The 17,782-nt window shown below is 41.3% G+C and overlaps 2 protein-coding genes across 2 annotated transcripts in view; both read right to left on the bottom strand.

The window, feature by feature from the left end:
- faf1 (Fas (TNFRSF6) associated factor 1) overlaps positions 1-2,729 on the bottom strand; it is a 49,846-nt gene extending 47,117 nt beyond the window's left edge. Inside the window, exons 1-2 of the mRNA XM_088312733.1 lie at positions 2,409-2,729; positions 1,598-1,666 (exon numbers count right to left, since the gene is read on the bottom strand). Coding sequence (XP_088168859.1) covers positions 1,598-1,666; positions 2,409-2,468 — 129 coding nt within the window. The 5' untranslated portion in view covers positions 2,469-2,729. The remainder of the gene's footprint in view (positions 1-1,597; positions 1,667-2,408) is intronic.
- A 6,600-nt stretch (positions 2,730-9,329) lies between these two features.
- On the bottom strand, positions 9,330-17,537 carry rnf11b (ring finger protein 11b). Its single transcript, XM_088312734.1, has 3 exons — positions 16,926-17,537; positions 11,485-11,654; positions 9,330-9,787 (listed from the first exon to the last, which is right to left on the bottom strand). The coding sequence occupies exons 1-3, from the start codon at positions 17,040-17,042 to the stop codon at positions 9,616-9,618; spliced, it is 459 nt and encodes a 152-aa protein (XP_088168860.1). The 5' UTR covers positions 17,043-17,537; the 3' UTR covers positions 9,330-9,615.
- Between the last annotated feature and the right edge of the window lie 245 nt (positions 17,538-17,782).

Here is a 17,782-nt window from a genome sequence, read left to right as displayed (position 1 = left end):
AGAGGAGGATCACAAGGAGGGATCACGTCTGCGATCACAAAAATAGACAAGTTGAGTCACAAGTCACCAAGACACTGACAGCACCAACTGCTCCCAACTGGTCGTTTCTTCTTTTAATAACATTGAGCAATTGCACGTTTTTTTAGTTACCAAACCCTTTTTCAAACTCATGTTACAAAAGTTGAACTAGTCCTGTGCGATATAAAAAAATATATTAGTGTATATAAAAAAACATCTACCGAACAATATGAACCTTGTACAGCTTATATTGTTCTGTAGTCTAGCGTCTGAAACAGTAACAACAAGAGATGCCCTCCGATTACATCATCCTTGCGCAATGCGCAATGTAAATGAAGATGTATTGTATTGTATTCACTCACCAAGCATAACTAAAGCATTAACATCCGCCCCAACGTCGATACGACCGTAAGAGGTTAATTGTTCATTCCTGGAGAATGGAACATCGCCATGGCGACCGTTATGTTACGCTGGTGTTAGCATCTGTTGAGATTTGCAAAAGACTCTCGTGAATGACGGCGGTTAAAACTTTTAAGGTTTTGTGCAGCTTGAGACGCAATCTTGATCACTTCCTGAGTTGTACAATCTCATGGTTCAACTTGAGGTTCCACTGCAGTTTGACAGAACTGAAGGGGAACTTGGGATTCAACCGGTAACCCTCCTGTTTTGAGACGATTTTTCGCACGGAGACAGTCGAGTGGGAAAATGCAGGTGTGCTTTGGAAACTAATGAATGGTCTATTTTTGCTTTTTTGTCTTCTGATTAAAGCGGAGAGACATCAGGGTTTGCTTGGCTGTAGCAAGGTCTACTTTGCTTAGAAACTTCCTTGTGAATACATTAGCAACAAAAATACATCAATCCTCCCCCACTAAAACTCACAAAAGCACAGTTCTTTTGTCAAGTGTTTAAAGAAAAAAAGTGCAAGTCATCACATTCACAGGTGCAGTGAGCATGCAAGCTGAAGTCTGCGCTGTCATAATGCTGCCCACTTTCAACTCCTAACCAGCATTGGAAGAAATATACACAGAGAGCTTCCAAAAACATTTTCCCCACTAAGGCCACTTTATTACCTCCACCAAGGAGATCATATTTTAGCTTGTGAGTATTCACAGCCTTATTTTTCCTCTTCTCAAAGATGACATTACGGTATAACAAATAAGTCATGGCAGACCTGACAGAGCCGGTGCTGATGCATCAATAATCAAAATCAACATCGTGCGTGGCATCAGCAAATCTAAAAGCCTAAAGTATTAACACTAAATGGTGTTTTGCTTTTTCTTTGCCTTTTGTGTGACATGACAAATTTACAAACAAGCTCAACAGTTTGCAGATACCACTTTGTGGCATCTGTGTTCGCTTCAGCATATCGTAACACTCCAAGTTTTCCAAAACCTGCACAAGCAGATGATTTCAAAACAGCTTACATGACCAGATTGTTGATCAACTATCCGTCCATCCATTATCCATCATAATAAACATACTAATCTTGTATCAAAGGTTGTTCAGTAGTAGACTTTTAAAGTGAAGTGTTGATAGCGAACTGTGGGTCAAACAACAAGCCTACGGATAAAGAACTTACCACTAAATCCCAGTTATTAAGCTCTAACAGGGTGATTGCCTCTGCAATGTTGTCGATTCCAGTGCAAGCCTAGGAGTAGGGATGAAAAATAAAGGAGAATGAGTGACATTGTGCATGGGCTAAGACATATTGATTATTTTCTATTCATGTTATTCAAAGAATAGAGTCAAATGCTGTTCATCGGTGTCACTGTGGAAACGGTGAAAAGGAAAATGCTTTCCAATCAGTATGCATGTGTATAATGTATATGATGTATTACGCATTTCAAAAAGGATCATATCGGTCCTTTAACAGCAGATAGGTGGTTAGAATAACCATGTTGTGCATATGAGGGCTTTGAACATTCATCACAGTGCAGCTTGATGCAGTGTTACTCCACTCTCTTGCATTTGACTCGTTGTGACATATGTGGCTACCGCAGTCTCCCTTCAAAGTGCATCACGAGCTCGTAAGGAGCACAATCATCGTGATGTAAGGTGTGTGACGAGGCGGGTAAACATATCAACAGTTCACAGCTATAGGGAGTTTCACTTTTCAGCCAAAAGAAATTCATGGCCCGAGCTAACAAGCGAAAAGACACCTTCAAGTCACTTGGTCCGAGTGTTTAGGCGAGCACGTTTCGCTCGAGTGTTGTGGACGAGAGACAGCCAGAGCTCCATGCTAATAACAGCCTTCAGTTAGCAAGCTGTCAGTTGGTTAGCTCGGGGTGCTAGCCGCAGAAAGCAAAGAACCGTCGAAGAAGCCGCTCAGGTGGACGGCACCGCGCGCTCGCACAAACACACTTCGGCACTCGTCGTTTCGGTCGACAGACCTGAAAGTCCGCCAGAATCATCTCCCTGTCCAGGTTGCTGTCGCCGCTGTCGGAGGCCATGGCGATGACTGGCTAAAAGCAAGGCTTCTTCCACGGGCTCGCGTCGCTTCCCCGCAGCGCAGGAAGATACTGAATGTGAATAAAATGCCCGACTTAGACGTGATCACCCTTTTGGAGACGAGCGAAAGGAAAATGATGACCTTAACTGGGATGGAACTGCTTCAGGCAGTCATTCTACAAAGTAGCGTTAGAGTTCGACGCTTTACGGCAGCTGACGTAAATGAGTGACAAATGCTGCAACGTACCCGAGGACGTTAGACACTGTAGAGAAGTAAAGACACCAAAGTTAAGATTCCCTTCTGACTCACGGTTCGATAAGCAATTCAAATTTTTAAATATAAAGTCATTAATATTACATTTAACTATATTTTCAAATCGTGGAAGTAATAGTATTTATTATAATAAAATGTTTCACATATTTATTCCACTGTTGCACTTTTCATTCAGATCAGTGGCTCTCAAACTTTTCACGCAAACAACCATCTAAAAAGCTACTTGCCTCATATTATGATTTCAATATAATAATTAATATTCCCATCATGACCAATATGAAAACACAGAAATATACTAGATTGAAGTGTTTAAAAAACAAGGCAGAGGTTATATTCTAAAAGATATATTTAATATTATTGAAATCCACCGTAACATACACAGTTAAAACATCAACATTGCACTTAAAGGGGAAGTGAAGATTAAAAAATATATATTTTCAATATGTTCTGTATACACCCATAAATCTAAACTCAGCTAAAAATGACATTATGATTCCTATTGTGTTGGTAGACTAAAAATTGATCAAATAAAACCGCCCGGTTTCATCCATCAAAGGGTGCAGCCATTTTACATTTTCTTGCCACCCTGATGAGACGATGCCTAGATTAAATGAACTACAAAGTTAATACAGCGCAATTGTACTTAAAAAACGCCCTGTACTATTTTTTTAAACGAAGTCACACAGATTATGCACAGTTTGGACATTTTATTCTGTGATTATTTTGCATACTAGTAGAGGAAGCACATGGACGACACTCTGAGAACCACTGACATTAGAATAAATTAGTACATTTGTCAGAAAGCGATTCTATGATTGAGTGGTGAGCAAATCTGCCTCACATTCCCACACTTTGGGAATTACTAAAATGCATTCTGTAAAATAATACGGTTAAATTAATTTCTCTCTGACAGCATCAACTCTTGCATTTAGTTATCCTATTGCAGTATATCTAGTTTGTAATTTGAGCCAGGCGAGTATACCTTGTATCTTTTGCCCATGATTTAAGTATGTAATTTCGAGCTTTATTAGCAACAAGAATGTTTTGGGATAATATAATTAATCAGAGAAGAAAATTTGTATTAAGATTTCTGCCACTCACCACCTGCATGACAACATCCTGGGATGTGTTGCATGAAATTGCTCTGCTAATTGGCCGAGAATGTACCATGTGACCAAAAGCTGACAGATATGACTGGTGAGCCCTTAAATCTACCTTCCCAGCAAGTGTTTTTAAACAAATCGTTCAGATTATGGCAAAATTGTTTGTACCAACTACTCTATGACTGCCGCGAGGTTTCCAACAACAGCAAACTACAGAGAGACCATGGTCCGATCTTAATTGGTCCATAACGTGTTTGGGAGATTTTGTTATGGTCAGATGAAACTAGGCCTGAACTTTCCGGCAATAATTCCATAAGGTATATATATTTGGCGCAAACACACCACTGCTAATCAACACAAGAATGGGGCCTTCAAAAGATGGAAGAAATTATCAGCAGCACTAAATAGCAGTCAATGTTAGCACAGAACCAATAGGTTTTTTTTTCTTTTTTCAAAAAAGCAAATAAATAAATACATAAATAAAAATCAGGAAAAGCCGACCATTAGGTCACATGATGGAAAGGTTTTGAAATTTGTATGGACTTTTTATGTGGACTGAAAGTCAGTACCCGTCAAAACCAGTAGAGGGAAGCAGATTGCAAGGAATCAAGTGACAGCACTGGACTTGTGACGTACGGGGGAAATGACGATAAATACAAAGAGGAAAAAGCAGTGTCTTGTTGAACGTGTGTGTGGATATTGTTTGTCTTTTCAACATTTAAATACTCACATCCTGGACTCCCGGAGGGCCATGGCTGTCTCCGCCTCCTGGAGGTCTTTTTGAGGGATCATCATGTACTGGCCACCCGGAGGGAGTGGCCCCAATGTGCGTTCTATTGTCTTAACAGTTAATGTTCTGATACATGGAATACAGCAACATCCGCAGAACACCATAATAGCGGCAAACACAGCAATAGAAATCAGTACTGATGCAATCAAGCTTTTATATTTACCAAAGATGTTTAACCAGTCACAATACCCACTGGTGTCCACACCTGAGTGCTCCTTCATTTTGTTACTTAGCGTGCGCACACCCTCCAATGCCTTGGTAAGGCGACCCTCAGGAGACGTATTGTTGGGAATCAGAGTACAACACTGATCCCCAAAAATACCACACACTCCTCCTCTTTCAGCCAACACCATATCTAAGCTTATTCTATTTTGGAATGCCAGAAGAGACGTGGCAGCCAATTGCTCATGCACTGCCTGGAGTGCCGAGGTGGTGAAGTTCGCCAATCGTTGGACATCATAGTGGACATAATCAATCCGGTCCACATTTCTGTTTACTGTAACGACCAGGGAAAGACTCTCCCATCCTGCCGCAATTTGATCCACCAATTTATATTCGTCAGGGTCGTAATAGAATCCTTCACCTGAATTATGTGAAAAGGAATTACATGAACAGAGTGAATCACATGAATGATGTGAAAGGAGTTACAGGAATGCGAAATGAATGACCTGAATGTCTTAAATTTCAAACTGGAAGCATTTAAATGTGAAATGTTGAATGTCCCAATCGAAATGAATGGGGAATTTTGGGGGGAAAAAAATGTGTTTTTGTGGCACCAAATTTGGAAAGAGACCCATATGGCTGGGTACCTTTTATATCAGTCTGGGTGTGAAACGATGGTCGCGGCGTTGCTGGAAGAAAATTGGAGAAGTAAACGCAATCCAAATTTTTTGCCATTGGAAATGAATGGGGAATTTTGGTGACTCTTTCTAGAAGATTTTTTTTGCGCTGATTCCAGATCTGCCCCAGTTTTTTCTGTAGCACATCAAGTATTTTTAACATGTAAACTCTTTAGTAATATATATGAATTAAGGTTTTTAATTGTTTGGATACCGTTACCTTAGCCAAGGACCGACCCCTGCTGGGAACTTTTTGCCTCTGAGTCTTATTTGTGTCCATGATTTCCCATTCACTTCTGAAAATAGGCAACATTTTGTAAAAAATTAATAAATGCTAAATGAATGCACCAAATACGACAGTGCTTTGGGGGCCGGATTAAAAGAGAAGCCAGCCATATTATTACAGTACTGTGCTCATCCCTGGCATAGGGCATTCCGAATCAAACCTTCCCTCACCTAACTTGTCTGTACTCTCACAAGTGCTGATCGTATTATGACACAATTGGTTCCCCTTAAGCAGTCATACAGTTAGACAATAAGAAACAATATCAAGTCACAATGACTCACAAGCAGATTGCACATTCAAAATGATTCAACACCATTTTGCTTTGTCTTTCTCACCACGTGAAAACACTATTCACCTCTTTGCTTCAACACAGAAATAATATTTTATAGCCGCAGTCAGTGATGAAGTAAAAGTAAAAATACGTAGCTTGTGTATAGTTGCAGTGTCTATTTATTTGTCGCCTGTAGCACTCTGCATATTCATGTATACAAGGAAACAAGGAAATATCTAACAAGGATCCTTACACAAACATATAACACACATAACTCATTCACATGCGCAAACAGATGAATAGTTTGGTTCTTACAAAAATCCACCCACAATCAACACGTTGTGCCAGTATGCTCGGCCTTTTTAAATAAATAAAATGGAGAATGCCTGCCCCCCCCAAGTGAGGCAACATGTGCAGCTGTTGCATTATCAGTGAAATATCCGCCCAACACAGTTTTGAGGAAATAAACAAGAGCTGCACAGCCCCACTAACTCCATATTTAAATGTGCTCCAAGTGTTCGAGCGTTTTGAGCTATGGATTGCAATTTGAGTACAACTTACATGGCAGATAATCCATACACTATTGAATAAATGCTCTTGAATTAAAGATTGGATTTTATTTTGCTCCCATATTTTATTTTTACAGCGGTTAGGATGAAAATCAACGTCTCCAAACGTGAGATCATGATCCTCAGTTGGAAAAGGGTGGCGTATCGTGGGGTGTTGTTCATGAGTGAGGACAGGATGCAGATTCGTATTGATATGTTGTGGTGAAGGAGCTGAGCCGAAAGGCAAAGCTCTCGATCTACATTTCCACCCTCAGCTGTGGTCACGAGTTGCGGGTCGTGTGCGAAAGAACAAGATCCCGGACACAAGCTGCTCTCCCTTAGTGATAAGGTGAGAAGCGCGGACATTCGAGAGAGATTCAGAGTCGAGCCGCTTCTCCCCCGCATTGACAGGAGCCAAATGAGGTTGCTCGGGCATTTGATTAGGATGCCTACCAGATGAGGTGTTCCGATCATGTTTCACCGGCAGGAGTTCCCGAGGACGACCCAGGACGCGCTGGAGAGACTCTCTCTCCCGGCTGGCCTGGGAACGCCAGGGGATCCCGTCTTTTCTTGCCTCTTTCCCCTCAACGCATTTGAGCCCTGATGCTCCACCCCGCAGTGATTGAGACCAACATAAAACATGAAGTTTGTGCAAAAAAAAAAAAAAATCGACTTTTCTAATGTTAATTATGTTGTTAAAAATGTTAGCAAAGGAGAAGTGAAACATTTGTGCTTCCGGAAGCCACTTAGACGCAGAGATTTTGTAAAATTGATGAGTCCTAGAAGTAGATCCGGCATGTATCCATCCGCCTGTTTCTTTCACACAGAACCCAAAAGGAACTTGTTCCAGCATTTATTCACTTGATTTATTTGATATCCACGTACCAGTATGCTGTGTCCTCACTTGTAAGACAAATTCAGTGCATTCATAGAATGACAAATTCATTTGACTAACGTGCCTTAGCTGTTCAACTAGTGTCTTAATCGAAAAGACAAAGAGTGTATTAGTGCACACCAACGATACTGAATCAACACTCAAACGGCTTTCCATAAAGTGAAAACAGTGAAACTAAGGTAACTACTTAGACTTGTTCTACTAGTGGTTGAAATGTCTGACTAGTAGGGACAAAAAGCGTAGTGGATATCAAGTATAGCGAATAAATGCCCAACTGGCTGATCAGTAAAAATGTGATATTGGTTGAGGAATCCCGTAATCAGATAAAAATATGTGCAACAGAGTCAGCACAGCGTCTGCTGTGACAACTGCTTTCAACACAACATGGGAGGAGACGTGAGAGTCAGGAACGTCCCATCTGATACAGATTTCTCAAATGGAATTTGTTGGGCGGCCTTAGTCTCCCTTCTTTTAAAAGGCGGCTTTTCGTGATTCGCTAAGTTAACGCTTATGGGGGGTCTGCAAAATATCTTACATTTTAAAAACATGCATTCCTACTTCTGATCGAGTTCAGTGCATTAACGGAACCAACATATTCCCAATTTCTCCAGCTAGTTGCTCTGGGCCAATTAAAAGCTGGTGATGCATCCTTTTTTTTTTTGGTAAGAACAACAAGCGTATTAGTAAAAGAGTATAGAGCTATTTTTCCCCCAATAACAAAAGGCACATTATTCCAAGATTGTAGTCTGATCTAAGAGAATAAAGGAATCTTTTCCAAAATAAAATGTGTAATACTACGAGTACGTATTTTTAAAGTTTACCTCTAATAATGTCTCGTTTCATTAACTTTAATTCAAAAGTCATATCACGACCTTAGCTTGGCAAAATAATTTCAACTCATTTTATCCTGGCAAAATTATCTTTTTTACACCTTTATTTTTAAAGATTTTTTTTTATTCTCTTGGAAAAAAACATAAAATTTTTTTTTTTTTCCCCATTTCCTTGGAGAAAAAAACTATTTCAAAAAAACATTTTTTTTAGACCACTGCAATGGAATATAGGCTTTTTTTTTATTCCTACAGCCTTTAGTTGTACACATGATAGGAATGTTTAGCTTGTGTTACAATTACTATACATTGATAAGAATTCTGGACGCAAAAAGCTCAACGTAATGATACGAGGTGGTTGATTTCACCCAGTAAATTTGTCAGCAGAGACACAGCCACAGTGTCAAGTTGAACACACTGCCCACCGCCCTTTGTGTTGAAAGCCTTGTCGCAAACATCTAATTATCTGAATCGTGAAGCCGTAATGACTGTGGACACAGAAACGTCTGGCTTCAGCTAGTTCTGTCTGAAAGGTACAATTGGATGAACGCCGGCTCTACGGTTTTGCCTGTGATTCGACAATCTGCCAAAAAGGCGGCAAGAACGCACCTCTGGTTTCTAGTGGGCGTAGGCGTGTTATGGAAATGGAGGCCTCAGCTTGACTGACACGTGACATTTCCTTTTGCCATGTGGGGGAATCAAACAAAGCCCTTTACAAAAAACACAAACAAGTTGACATTTCTCACCAGAGATCAAGACTGCGAGTGTCTGTTGTAATCTATTCACATATCTGCGCGGCTTGGCAGCTCGGAGCCGGCGGACGTTTTGGAGGCTGCAAATCTCCAAGACTGCTACTTCTTCGACCTCCTATTGGCAAGGCTCCAAGGCAATCTGAGGAAAAACAGCACGGTGGGCAGATGGGCCATCTTGTGTGCCGTCACAGTCCACGTCAACGATACACTACTCCCAAAAAGGTTGGGAGACTGGGCTTTGAAAGTTCACGATCAACTGAAAATGCACTATAACCTTATTTGACCTTCAACTTTTTGTGAGTAGTATAAGCATGTGACAGTAAAGGTGTCTTCGTGACCTTTTTTTTTTCCGATGTCCGCTGTTTCCTGTTCCGCAGCTGCTATTCTTTCACTTTCCCAAACACAGTCCTGACCAGCAGGCCCAACACTTGCATCCATTTTTACTAATCCTGGATAAGTCCATAAATGGGCAGTCAGTATGCGTGTTTGTGATTAGCATGGTCCATAAGAGTGGTGTGTGTGTTTGTATGCGTGTGCGTGCTTGGGCGCACGTGCAGGTGTGTGTCAGTTGGTCTCGTAGGAAGAAAGCAAGGCGGCGTCCACCGGCTCCATGCAGGACGGGCAGGTGAAGGACCTCATAAGCCAGTCGTCGATACAGTCCATGTGGTAGATGTGCATGCAGGGCAGGAACCTGATGGGGTCCCCGTACACAAAGTCCATCATGCAGATCACGCACCTACAGACCCACACGCACAAAGTTGAAAATGCACATAATAAAATATTTAAAAATAATAAATTAAAGGGGAACACAAACATTTTGTTTACAAGAATTTGTTCTATGCAGGCCCACTAGTCTACACATGGCATTCTGGTTAATATTGCGCTTGGGGAATGTGAGTTTAGCAGTAAAATTCTGGTCCATCTCTGGGGGCGGTCATTTTGTCAGTTGCTGTTGACGGAAAATGACAACAAAGTCAATCAGGGATCGATTGACGACCAATCAGGGCTTAGCTTCAGAAAACAGGTGAGCCGTTAGGCACTGTGATGTCATTTTCAGTTGATAGGGAGTAACATAAAAGGTGACTAAAAACGGGTGGATTTTACTGCTCAAATCATTCTACAAACGCAATATTAATCAGAAGGCCATGTTTCAACTAGTGGCCCTGCATAGAATATATTTTTGGAAAGAAAATTTTGGATTGACTTCCCCTTTTATGAAATCGAGCATGTACATCAGGGGTCTCAAACTAAATTTACCTGGGGGCCACTAGAGGTAGACTCTGGGTGAGGCTGGGCCGCATGAGGTTTTCCCCAAGAAAAAAAAAAAAAAAAATCTAATCTTCTCAAATGTCTTTATTTTTATTTTTTAACACAAAATAAGATTTAAAAATAAATAAGGAATTAATAAGAAAATAAATAAGGAATTAATAAGAAAAATAATCAGTAATAAATAATAATAATAATTATAATAATGAGTCAAATGTCTGTATTAACAGTTCTTTAATCTTCTTCTGAACATGAATTGTCCTGAACATGAGTGGAACATTCATCAATCAAACCCCTACTAAAACGTCGAAAAAAAAATTACAATCCTACCCTCATTTTAAAGCTGAAGATGTGCCCAACAATAATCCGCGGTTCAATTTTATCCACTGTGAACAGGTAATCCTACATTTTATAATTAGTCCTGTCTGTGCTAGTGCTGATGCAAAGCTCCGTCAGACTGCACATCCTGTTCGCGCATGGGTCTCCTGTCAATCAAATCAAAATCTTGTCAAATAGCGGAGATCCTAAGCATAAACCATAGTTCTGGGATGAGTAGGCCTACTTCTGTAGTTATAAAGCTTTAATTACACTGTAATTAAAGCTTTATAACTACAGACTGGCACTTTACAGTGTAAGGTGCCAGTCATATCAAATTTGCGGGCCGCACGAACATTAAACTTTCATAATAAGGCGGGGGCCGCAAACTATCATCCCGCGGGCCGCAAATGGCCCGCGAGTTTGAGACCCCTGATGTACATAATCATGAACCCGTATTGCATAAACATCTGTATTCAGCGGTTAAATTATTCCACACAAGCAAAGCACCCACCACATTGGGCTCATCATGAGTACTAGACTGCATTTCAATTTTTCAAATTACTAGCACTTTGTACAAATGGTATTAAGTCAAACTCACCTTTTGGCATAATGTTGACACAGCAATAAATGTTACTGAATAACGGCAAATTGTAGCTTCAAAGTATAGGACACAGGCTATTATTAGGAGGTGCATCAGAACTGAAGCAAAAACATACTTTCACTTTGCCGCTTAGTTGCATTCAGAGACTGCCAAGAACACCAAGATTGCACTGGATGGATCAGTTGTTTGCTATGCATCCCAAAACAAATCTCAAATTCAGGTCATGACACGCCAGTTTCACGACTTACTCTCGGATTTTTTTCTCCGATCCGTCTCGCCCGGGGTCGAAAACGCCCCTCGGAAGGTGCTGGATCAGTCCGATGCGCTGGGCGATGCGCACCTGCTCTTCCTCCGTCAACTGGGTGGCTAATCGAGCCTGGCTTGGTGTCGGGTGATAGATGGGAACGTGAATCTGTTCCTGCACATAGAACAAGGAAGGTTTCAGGCAATAGCAAAAAAAAAAAATACAATCAAAACCCCATTTAATGTTTATTTCAACACAATCCGTCGTCCCTTCGTACGTGACACAATAGAAGTATTCAGGGGATGGTTGCTCAGTAATGTTCGTCATCTAAGGAATGAACAATTTTGAGCTGTGACTTTGGAATGCAGTGTGCTCATTGGCAGGAGATGGGGATGTTTCCTCACCACAGCAAGCGCAACAGGAACCAACACGTTGACAAATTTGGTTGGCATCCCTTTGTTAAAGAAAGAAAATACGACACTGATTATAGAACGAACTTGAATCTAACTAAAGTGGACATAAGTAATAATAATAAAAGGTAAATTAACCAATGAAAATGACTGATTATGAATTGTGGTTCAACAGAATTATTAAAAAAAAAAACTCTTGAAACAGGCCTGGACAAAACGTATGGTACCCTTAACTTGATATTTTGCTGCACAACCTATTGAGGCAGTCCCAGGTATGAAGGGTGCTTTCTCCAGTCAGCATGCTGCAGCTCCTTCCACTTGTCCAACAGGATTTAGATCGGGACTCACAAAAGGCCACTTCAGAATAGTCTGATGTTTCGCTCTTAGCCATTCTTGGGTGTTTTTATCTGCGTGTTTTGGGTCACCATTCTGTTGTAATTTGTACTTTGGATTCCTCTTACATTCCAAAAACAGGATGTTAAGTTTATTGAAGTTGAAATAAAAGACGTTCAGAATTTAGAGTGAATACACGCACCGTAATGTCGGTGCTGTTTTTGAGACTTTAAAAATAACGAATAAGTGGCATTTTTTAAAGGACAATAATAATTTTTAAAAATGACTTTTTAAGGAACGCCGGACACCCTGTCTTTACAGGAAATGACTACTTCGTGATGAGATGATACTGGTGCCATGAGTTTTCAGTATGGAACAACAAAAAAGGCACAATCTGAAAGAGGCAATGACGCATTGATCCGGTGACTGCAAATGTGTAAAAAAATGTCTTTAATTTACTTGGAAGTTCATTTTCATTTCAGTCTGAATCATATATTGGAGTGGGGCGGTAATCAAAGTCAGCACCAAGCGTGGCCATGAGTCAGCATAACTAGCTGGCATGCAAGGCAGAACAGCTTCTCCTTTCACCCGTGCCAAACAGGGATAAAAGCAACATGCACAAATCCTGGGAGGGGGTAGCGGCCATACTGGGTGCGTGCGTGTCAGCTGTGCCAATGGTCAGCAGTCCAATTGTTATCACAGGCTTCTCCCTTCTCCCAAATATGGTGCGTCAGCTGGGCCACAACAACTGTACGTTACGTAACTTGGGCTCAACTGGGCACACATGGTAAGCGCGGGGGACGGACGGGAGGGCGGGTTGAGCGATTTGGCCGGTGCGAAAGGGGCAGAGAAGTCGAGTAGCGGCGAGTTGAGCCAACATGGAGACCTTGGGCCTTCTGCAAGGTTTGGCTGCTGAATGAAGCGCAACACAGCAGAGTGCGTCAGCCGGCCAGGCCTTGGCTTTGAATGGAAAGTTGTTAGGATGCAGTGAACCCCCATCACCCTGTTCATCACGGGTGATAAGTTACAGACTCACCTGCTCTAAGGGAAAAAAACCCGATACACGGTGACCACATTGTCACTGTTGGGCGGGTGCATATTACTCCATTTTTTTCTGTTTATCCGGAGTCGGGGCAGTAGCAGGCAAGCTCAAACTTAAGACAAATTGGACAATTACGTTTTTTGGGCAATATTATCTGCTCATATTCAGTCAAATGCTTCAGAATTGCTTGGACGGCGCTTCACAATTCAGATGGGCAACGAAATAATTTTTTTAAAACTTTTCACGTCCAGTGGAGGGGACATTATGATGGCGCTAAGAGACAAAAAAAACTGAGAAATGTTACAATGTCCCAACATTTATGAACACAAATGCAAGCATTTCAAACATTTCAGGGATGTCTGGCAAACTGAACTCCAGACAGGAAGCTAAATAAAAACTAACAGTGCAATTCCTCCGGGGAATGCAATCTCACGACCAGCACGCGAGCAATAAAGTCGGGAATATTTCCGCTGACAATTTTGCCTTAGATTGTTTAAAGAGACAATCTAATCAAAACAGTAAACCAACCTGAAACCGTAAAAACAAAGCTGACTCACTTCAATGCAATTTAATTATGTTTTCATTCTCACCAATAATAAGGTACGGCAAAAATCGAGCACAATCAACCTCCTATTTGATTGACTCCAAAAACAAAAAAAATTCAAATTGAGGTTAATTCAAGATTTAAAGTGTAAAATGATGATGTGATGTGATACAAAATGGTAAAATATGACTATCATATAATCCCAAATGACAATCACATATGGCTTGTCAGCAGCTAGCATGAGAAGCTAACGTAGCAGTCTACATCGCTCAGTGCTGTAGCACTCAAACTCGTCTTAAAAAAAAAAAGTGAATTATTTGTGCAATCTTATCAATAACATTTACTTACTAACTTGCTCACCATTGTTGTCTTTTGAAAAAATAAACGTGCTGCAAAAAGCTGATGGCATTTAAGGCATCTGGCTGAAGCCACATTTCATGAGCATTTCCGTGTTCATATAGCGGGTTGTTGCTTTAAAAAAAAAAAAATTGCTATCTGATCATGCACACTTGTCATCCGTGGAGCGTTGTGCCGTACAAGGGAAGGGACACTGCAGGTCAAACTAACGCAAGTAGCTTTAGCTCCCGTTGTCTGCTTTCACTGAAATGAGTCAGCATTTTTTTCTCACCAGCTGCTTTCCAAATCACCAGAACTGACAGTCGGTCAATCATTCACTCACACAGCTTGTCACGTCAACACTAAGTTGTAAGAGGTGCAGCTATTCTCTGACATGAAGCACACTGTCGACGGCGCACTTGACATCATTACAAAACGGAACCAAAATACTTCGCTTGCCTAAGTGGTCTGGTGAGCTCACTGGGCCCATCTGTTCACTTAGCCTGGTTGCTTCCCACAAGAGAGGAAACTGATCCTTAACTCGGAATCATTGGCAAATTCCAAAGAACCTTCCTTTGTTCATTCAGGAAACGAGTGAGGAAAAAAAGCACTGCGTGTCTTTGGCTCAAATGCCGGTCGTCTGATTCATTGCTGACTGTGTGTATTCTTTTGAAACAAAGTCTGACGGGTGTCATGATTGCAGAGAATCACAACAAAGAGCAGATGTTAAAAAGTGTACGTTTACCAAGTATCGGCCTCCTACGAACTGGTGTCGCTTTCCTTTTGAATTTTAAAAACTATCCAAATGGAGAAAGGGACCAAGCATAACCAAAACCGCAACATTTTTTTTTAAGAATTCCCTACATTAATAGAATAAATCGTAAATAGACCACAAACTATCATCATAAGACACTTTAACATTGTTTTAAATTCATTTCAAAATGTCGCCCTTAAAATGAAAAACTGAAAAAGCCAACACTGAAACTTGAAGCCAAGAATATTTCAGGCACAAAGATGACTCCAATCCGGCTAACATGGGGAAGAATCAAGTGACTCACAGCCCGCTGAGCAATCTGTGTATCCTGTTGTGGTTTTGGCCAAGTTATTGATGGAAACACAAAAATGTTAAATATCACTCATTCAAACAATTTAAAAAAATGCTGTTAATACACACATTACATGTGGCGTAATCAGATGAATGGATTATTTCAACATCGAGTGGCATTTTTCCTTTTTCATGTTTGGGGTCTCACATTTTAAAACCTGGTTAAGAAGTTGAAAATGAGCACCCCATTTTACAGTGCCGTGGGCTGGAGGAAAGCACTTTCAGGAAGGAGCCACATTCAATGTGAAACAACACAGGCGAGGACTTGGCCCTTCTAAAAAAGCGTGCTATGCTTAACTGTGCAAGCACGCCAAAAATGTGTGCCGTGTTCCCAGCTTGGCGAAGGTTGTGCTTACTGTGGTCTACTGAGGGGCACCGGGGGGAGCTGGATCAGGCTGCTATGAAAGGGTTCTTTAGAAATGGACCTTTTAACTAGTTCGTTAAGCCTCTTGTGAAATCCTATCTGTGTAAACAAAATGCACGACACCGCTGGCCTGAAATGCTTGGTCAGACACCTTCCAGGTTACTAAAGGACCACATTTACATGCGCCCACTAGCCATTTGCTTCAGCACATCCGTACCTGCAACTCTCAAAATGTGAATGGTTGTTTGGCTACATATAGCCAGCGAGTGACAGGCGACCAGTCATAGCCAGCGAGTGACAGGCGACCAGTCAAATGAAGACAAGCGCAAAAGAATTTTTTTGAGATACGAATGAACCTTCATTTGGAAGTGTTTTTTTTCTTCATCTTGTGTTACTAGCACTGTATGGTGGCAATGAACACAATTCAAATCACCTCACAAAAATCAGCAGTTTGGATAATATTGAACAAGTCATCGATATTGGAACTTCAAGCTTGTAAGATGGCCGAGAGGTCTAAGGTGCCGCGTTCAGGACCCAGTCTGCCCAGGAGGCCTGGGTTCGAATCTCGAATTTCCCCATTGTGGGACTAATAAAGGGAATATTATTATTATTATTATTATTAATGCTAACAAACAATTGACAAGCTAATTTTTGGAACCAAAAGCTATTTCAACACAAACACATGTAGACAGATAATTAAAAGTCACAGGCATATATTCTATATCCTCAATGAAAAAATAGTTGCCCGTAATATTCCAGCGTCGTGTAGTAGCGATGTTATAATATATACATACCTTATACAAGTCTACTAAACTCGCACGGGCCAAAATTGCGAGAAAAGTTCTCAGTTGACGCATCAAAATTCCAGTGATAATTCAAACGGCATCTCTTGTGCTAAAACTCAACTTAAAATAGCACATGTGGAATATTTTTACATGGAAAGAGCAATGTCAGCAATGACATGCCTAATATACTTTAGTACTGAAAAGTAGCTATTCACCAAAATTCCATTTTAATCCGTATTTATTTATATCTTGTGTTGTTTAAAAAATACATGGGAAGAGGACTTTGACAAAAATACTAGCATATTAAATCGCAATATTGTGTTGGGGAAAATGCAATTTGATTATTTTTTTGTGGCGAGGATGATAACTGTATCCGTAAATGGCAGAGACAGGACGATATAATATTACAAGCGGATTAGCAAAAAGACAATGTCGAATCTGTCAACAGCTGAAGTGGAGTCCTTTTTTAATTTTACTGAAGCCAGCAAACCAAACAACCAACCATTTGTCTGGTCAGAAAGTTTACCTGGTAAGGGGGCGGTGGCTCGAGGTCGGCGCCGTCTCCGTAGCTGGCCCGGTCCGATTGGGATTCATGAAGCAACGACATGTCGTCCGAAGTTGGCGACTTAAGGCAGTTGCCCATCTTTGGCCGAACTCCTTCCCTCGGTCTCACTCGCTTCCTCTCGACGTCGGTTCTCTTACGTAACAAAGCGAAGAGCTCACAGGCCACCTTTCCCACTGTTTTTTTTTCTTGTTTTGTTTTCCGAGTGACGGCGGCGTGGCTCAGACTCGAGCGGATGACGTCTGTCCTCCTCTCCCAGGCGACGGGAGGGCTGCCTTGGGCTCAACAACACAACATCCCTCGAGCTAGTCGCTAGCCACACAAAGAGCTAGCTCGCGCCGACTAGCTAGCTCCAACATACGCTTAAAGGTTAAAAATACACGGCAAGCAGGCTCTTGCAATCCAACAAGAGAAGTCAAGGGAATAAAGGCCCGACGACCCTCATTGCAACTACTAGTAGTTCCTCCCGGAAACGTTCGCTTGACTGTCGGGGACTTTCCAGTTTTCAGTCGCTCTCGCCTCCGACAAAAAGACGGGTGCTGTAGCAACACCAAGCACCGCCCACCGAATTATCCGCCAATCAAACGTCCGAGTACGTCCACGCAGTAAGTGTTCGTAGCCAATCTGATCGATCACATTGTAGTTTTCTGTAAACATAAACAAAAGCTACGAATCGTTACATTAGGTGTGTGAGATGCAATTTGGCAGCATATTGTGCTTAGTCTTGAGTAACATTTTGACGATCAATAACAAGACATGATTCATTTTAAAGAAAAATACCTTGCTCATAAAACTATTGGTCCTAAACTGGAGGTCCCCTT

This window comes from Idiotropiscis lumnitzeri, chromosome 13, assembly GCF_059441095.1.
Source record: "Idiotropiscis lumnitzeri isolate Australia: NSW breed Sydney's pygmy pipehorse chromosome 13, RoL_Ilum_1.0, whole genome shotgun sequence".
NCBI lineage: Eukaryota > Metazoa > Chordata > Actinopteri > Syngnathiformes > Syngnathidae > Idiotropiscis > Idiotropiscis lumnitzeri.
Note: the sequence above shows the minus strand (reverse complement) of the source record. Positions and strands in the feature narration are given on the sequence as shown.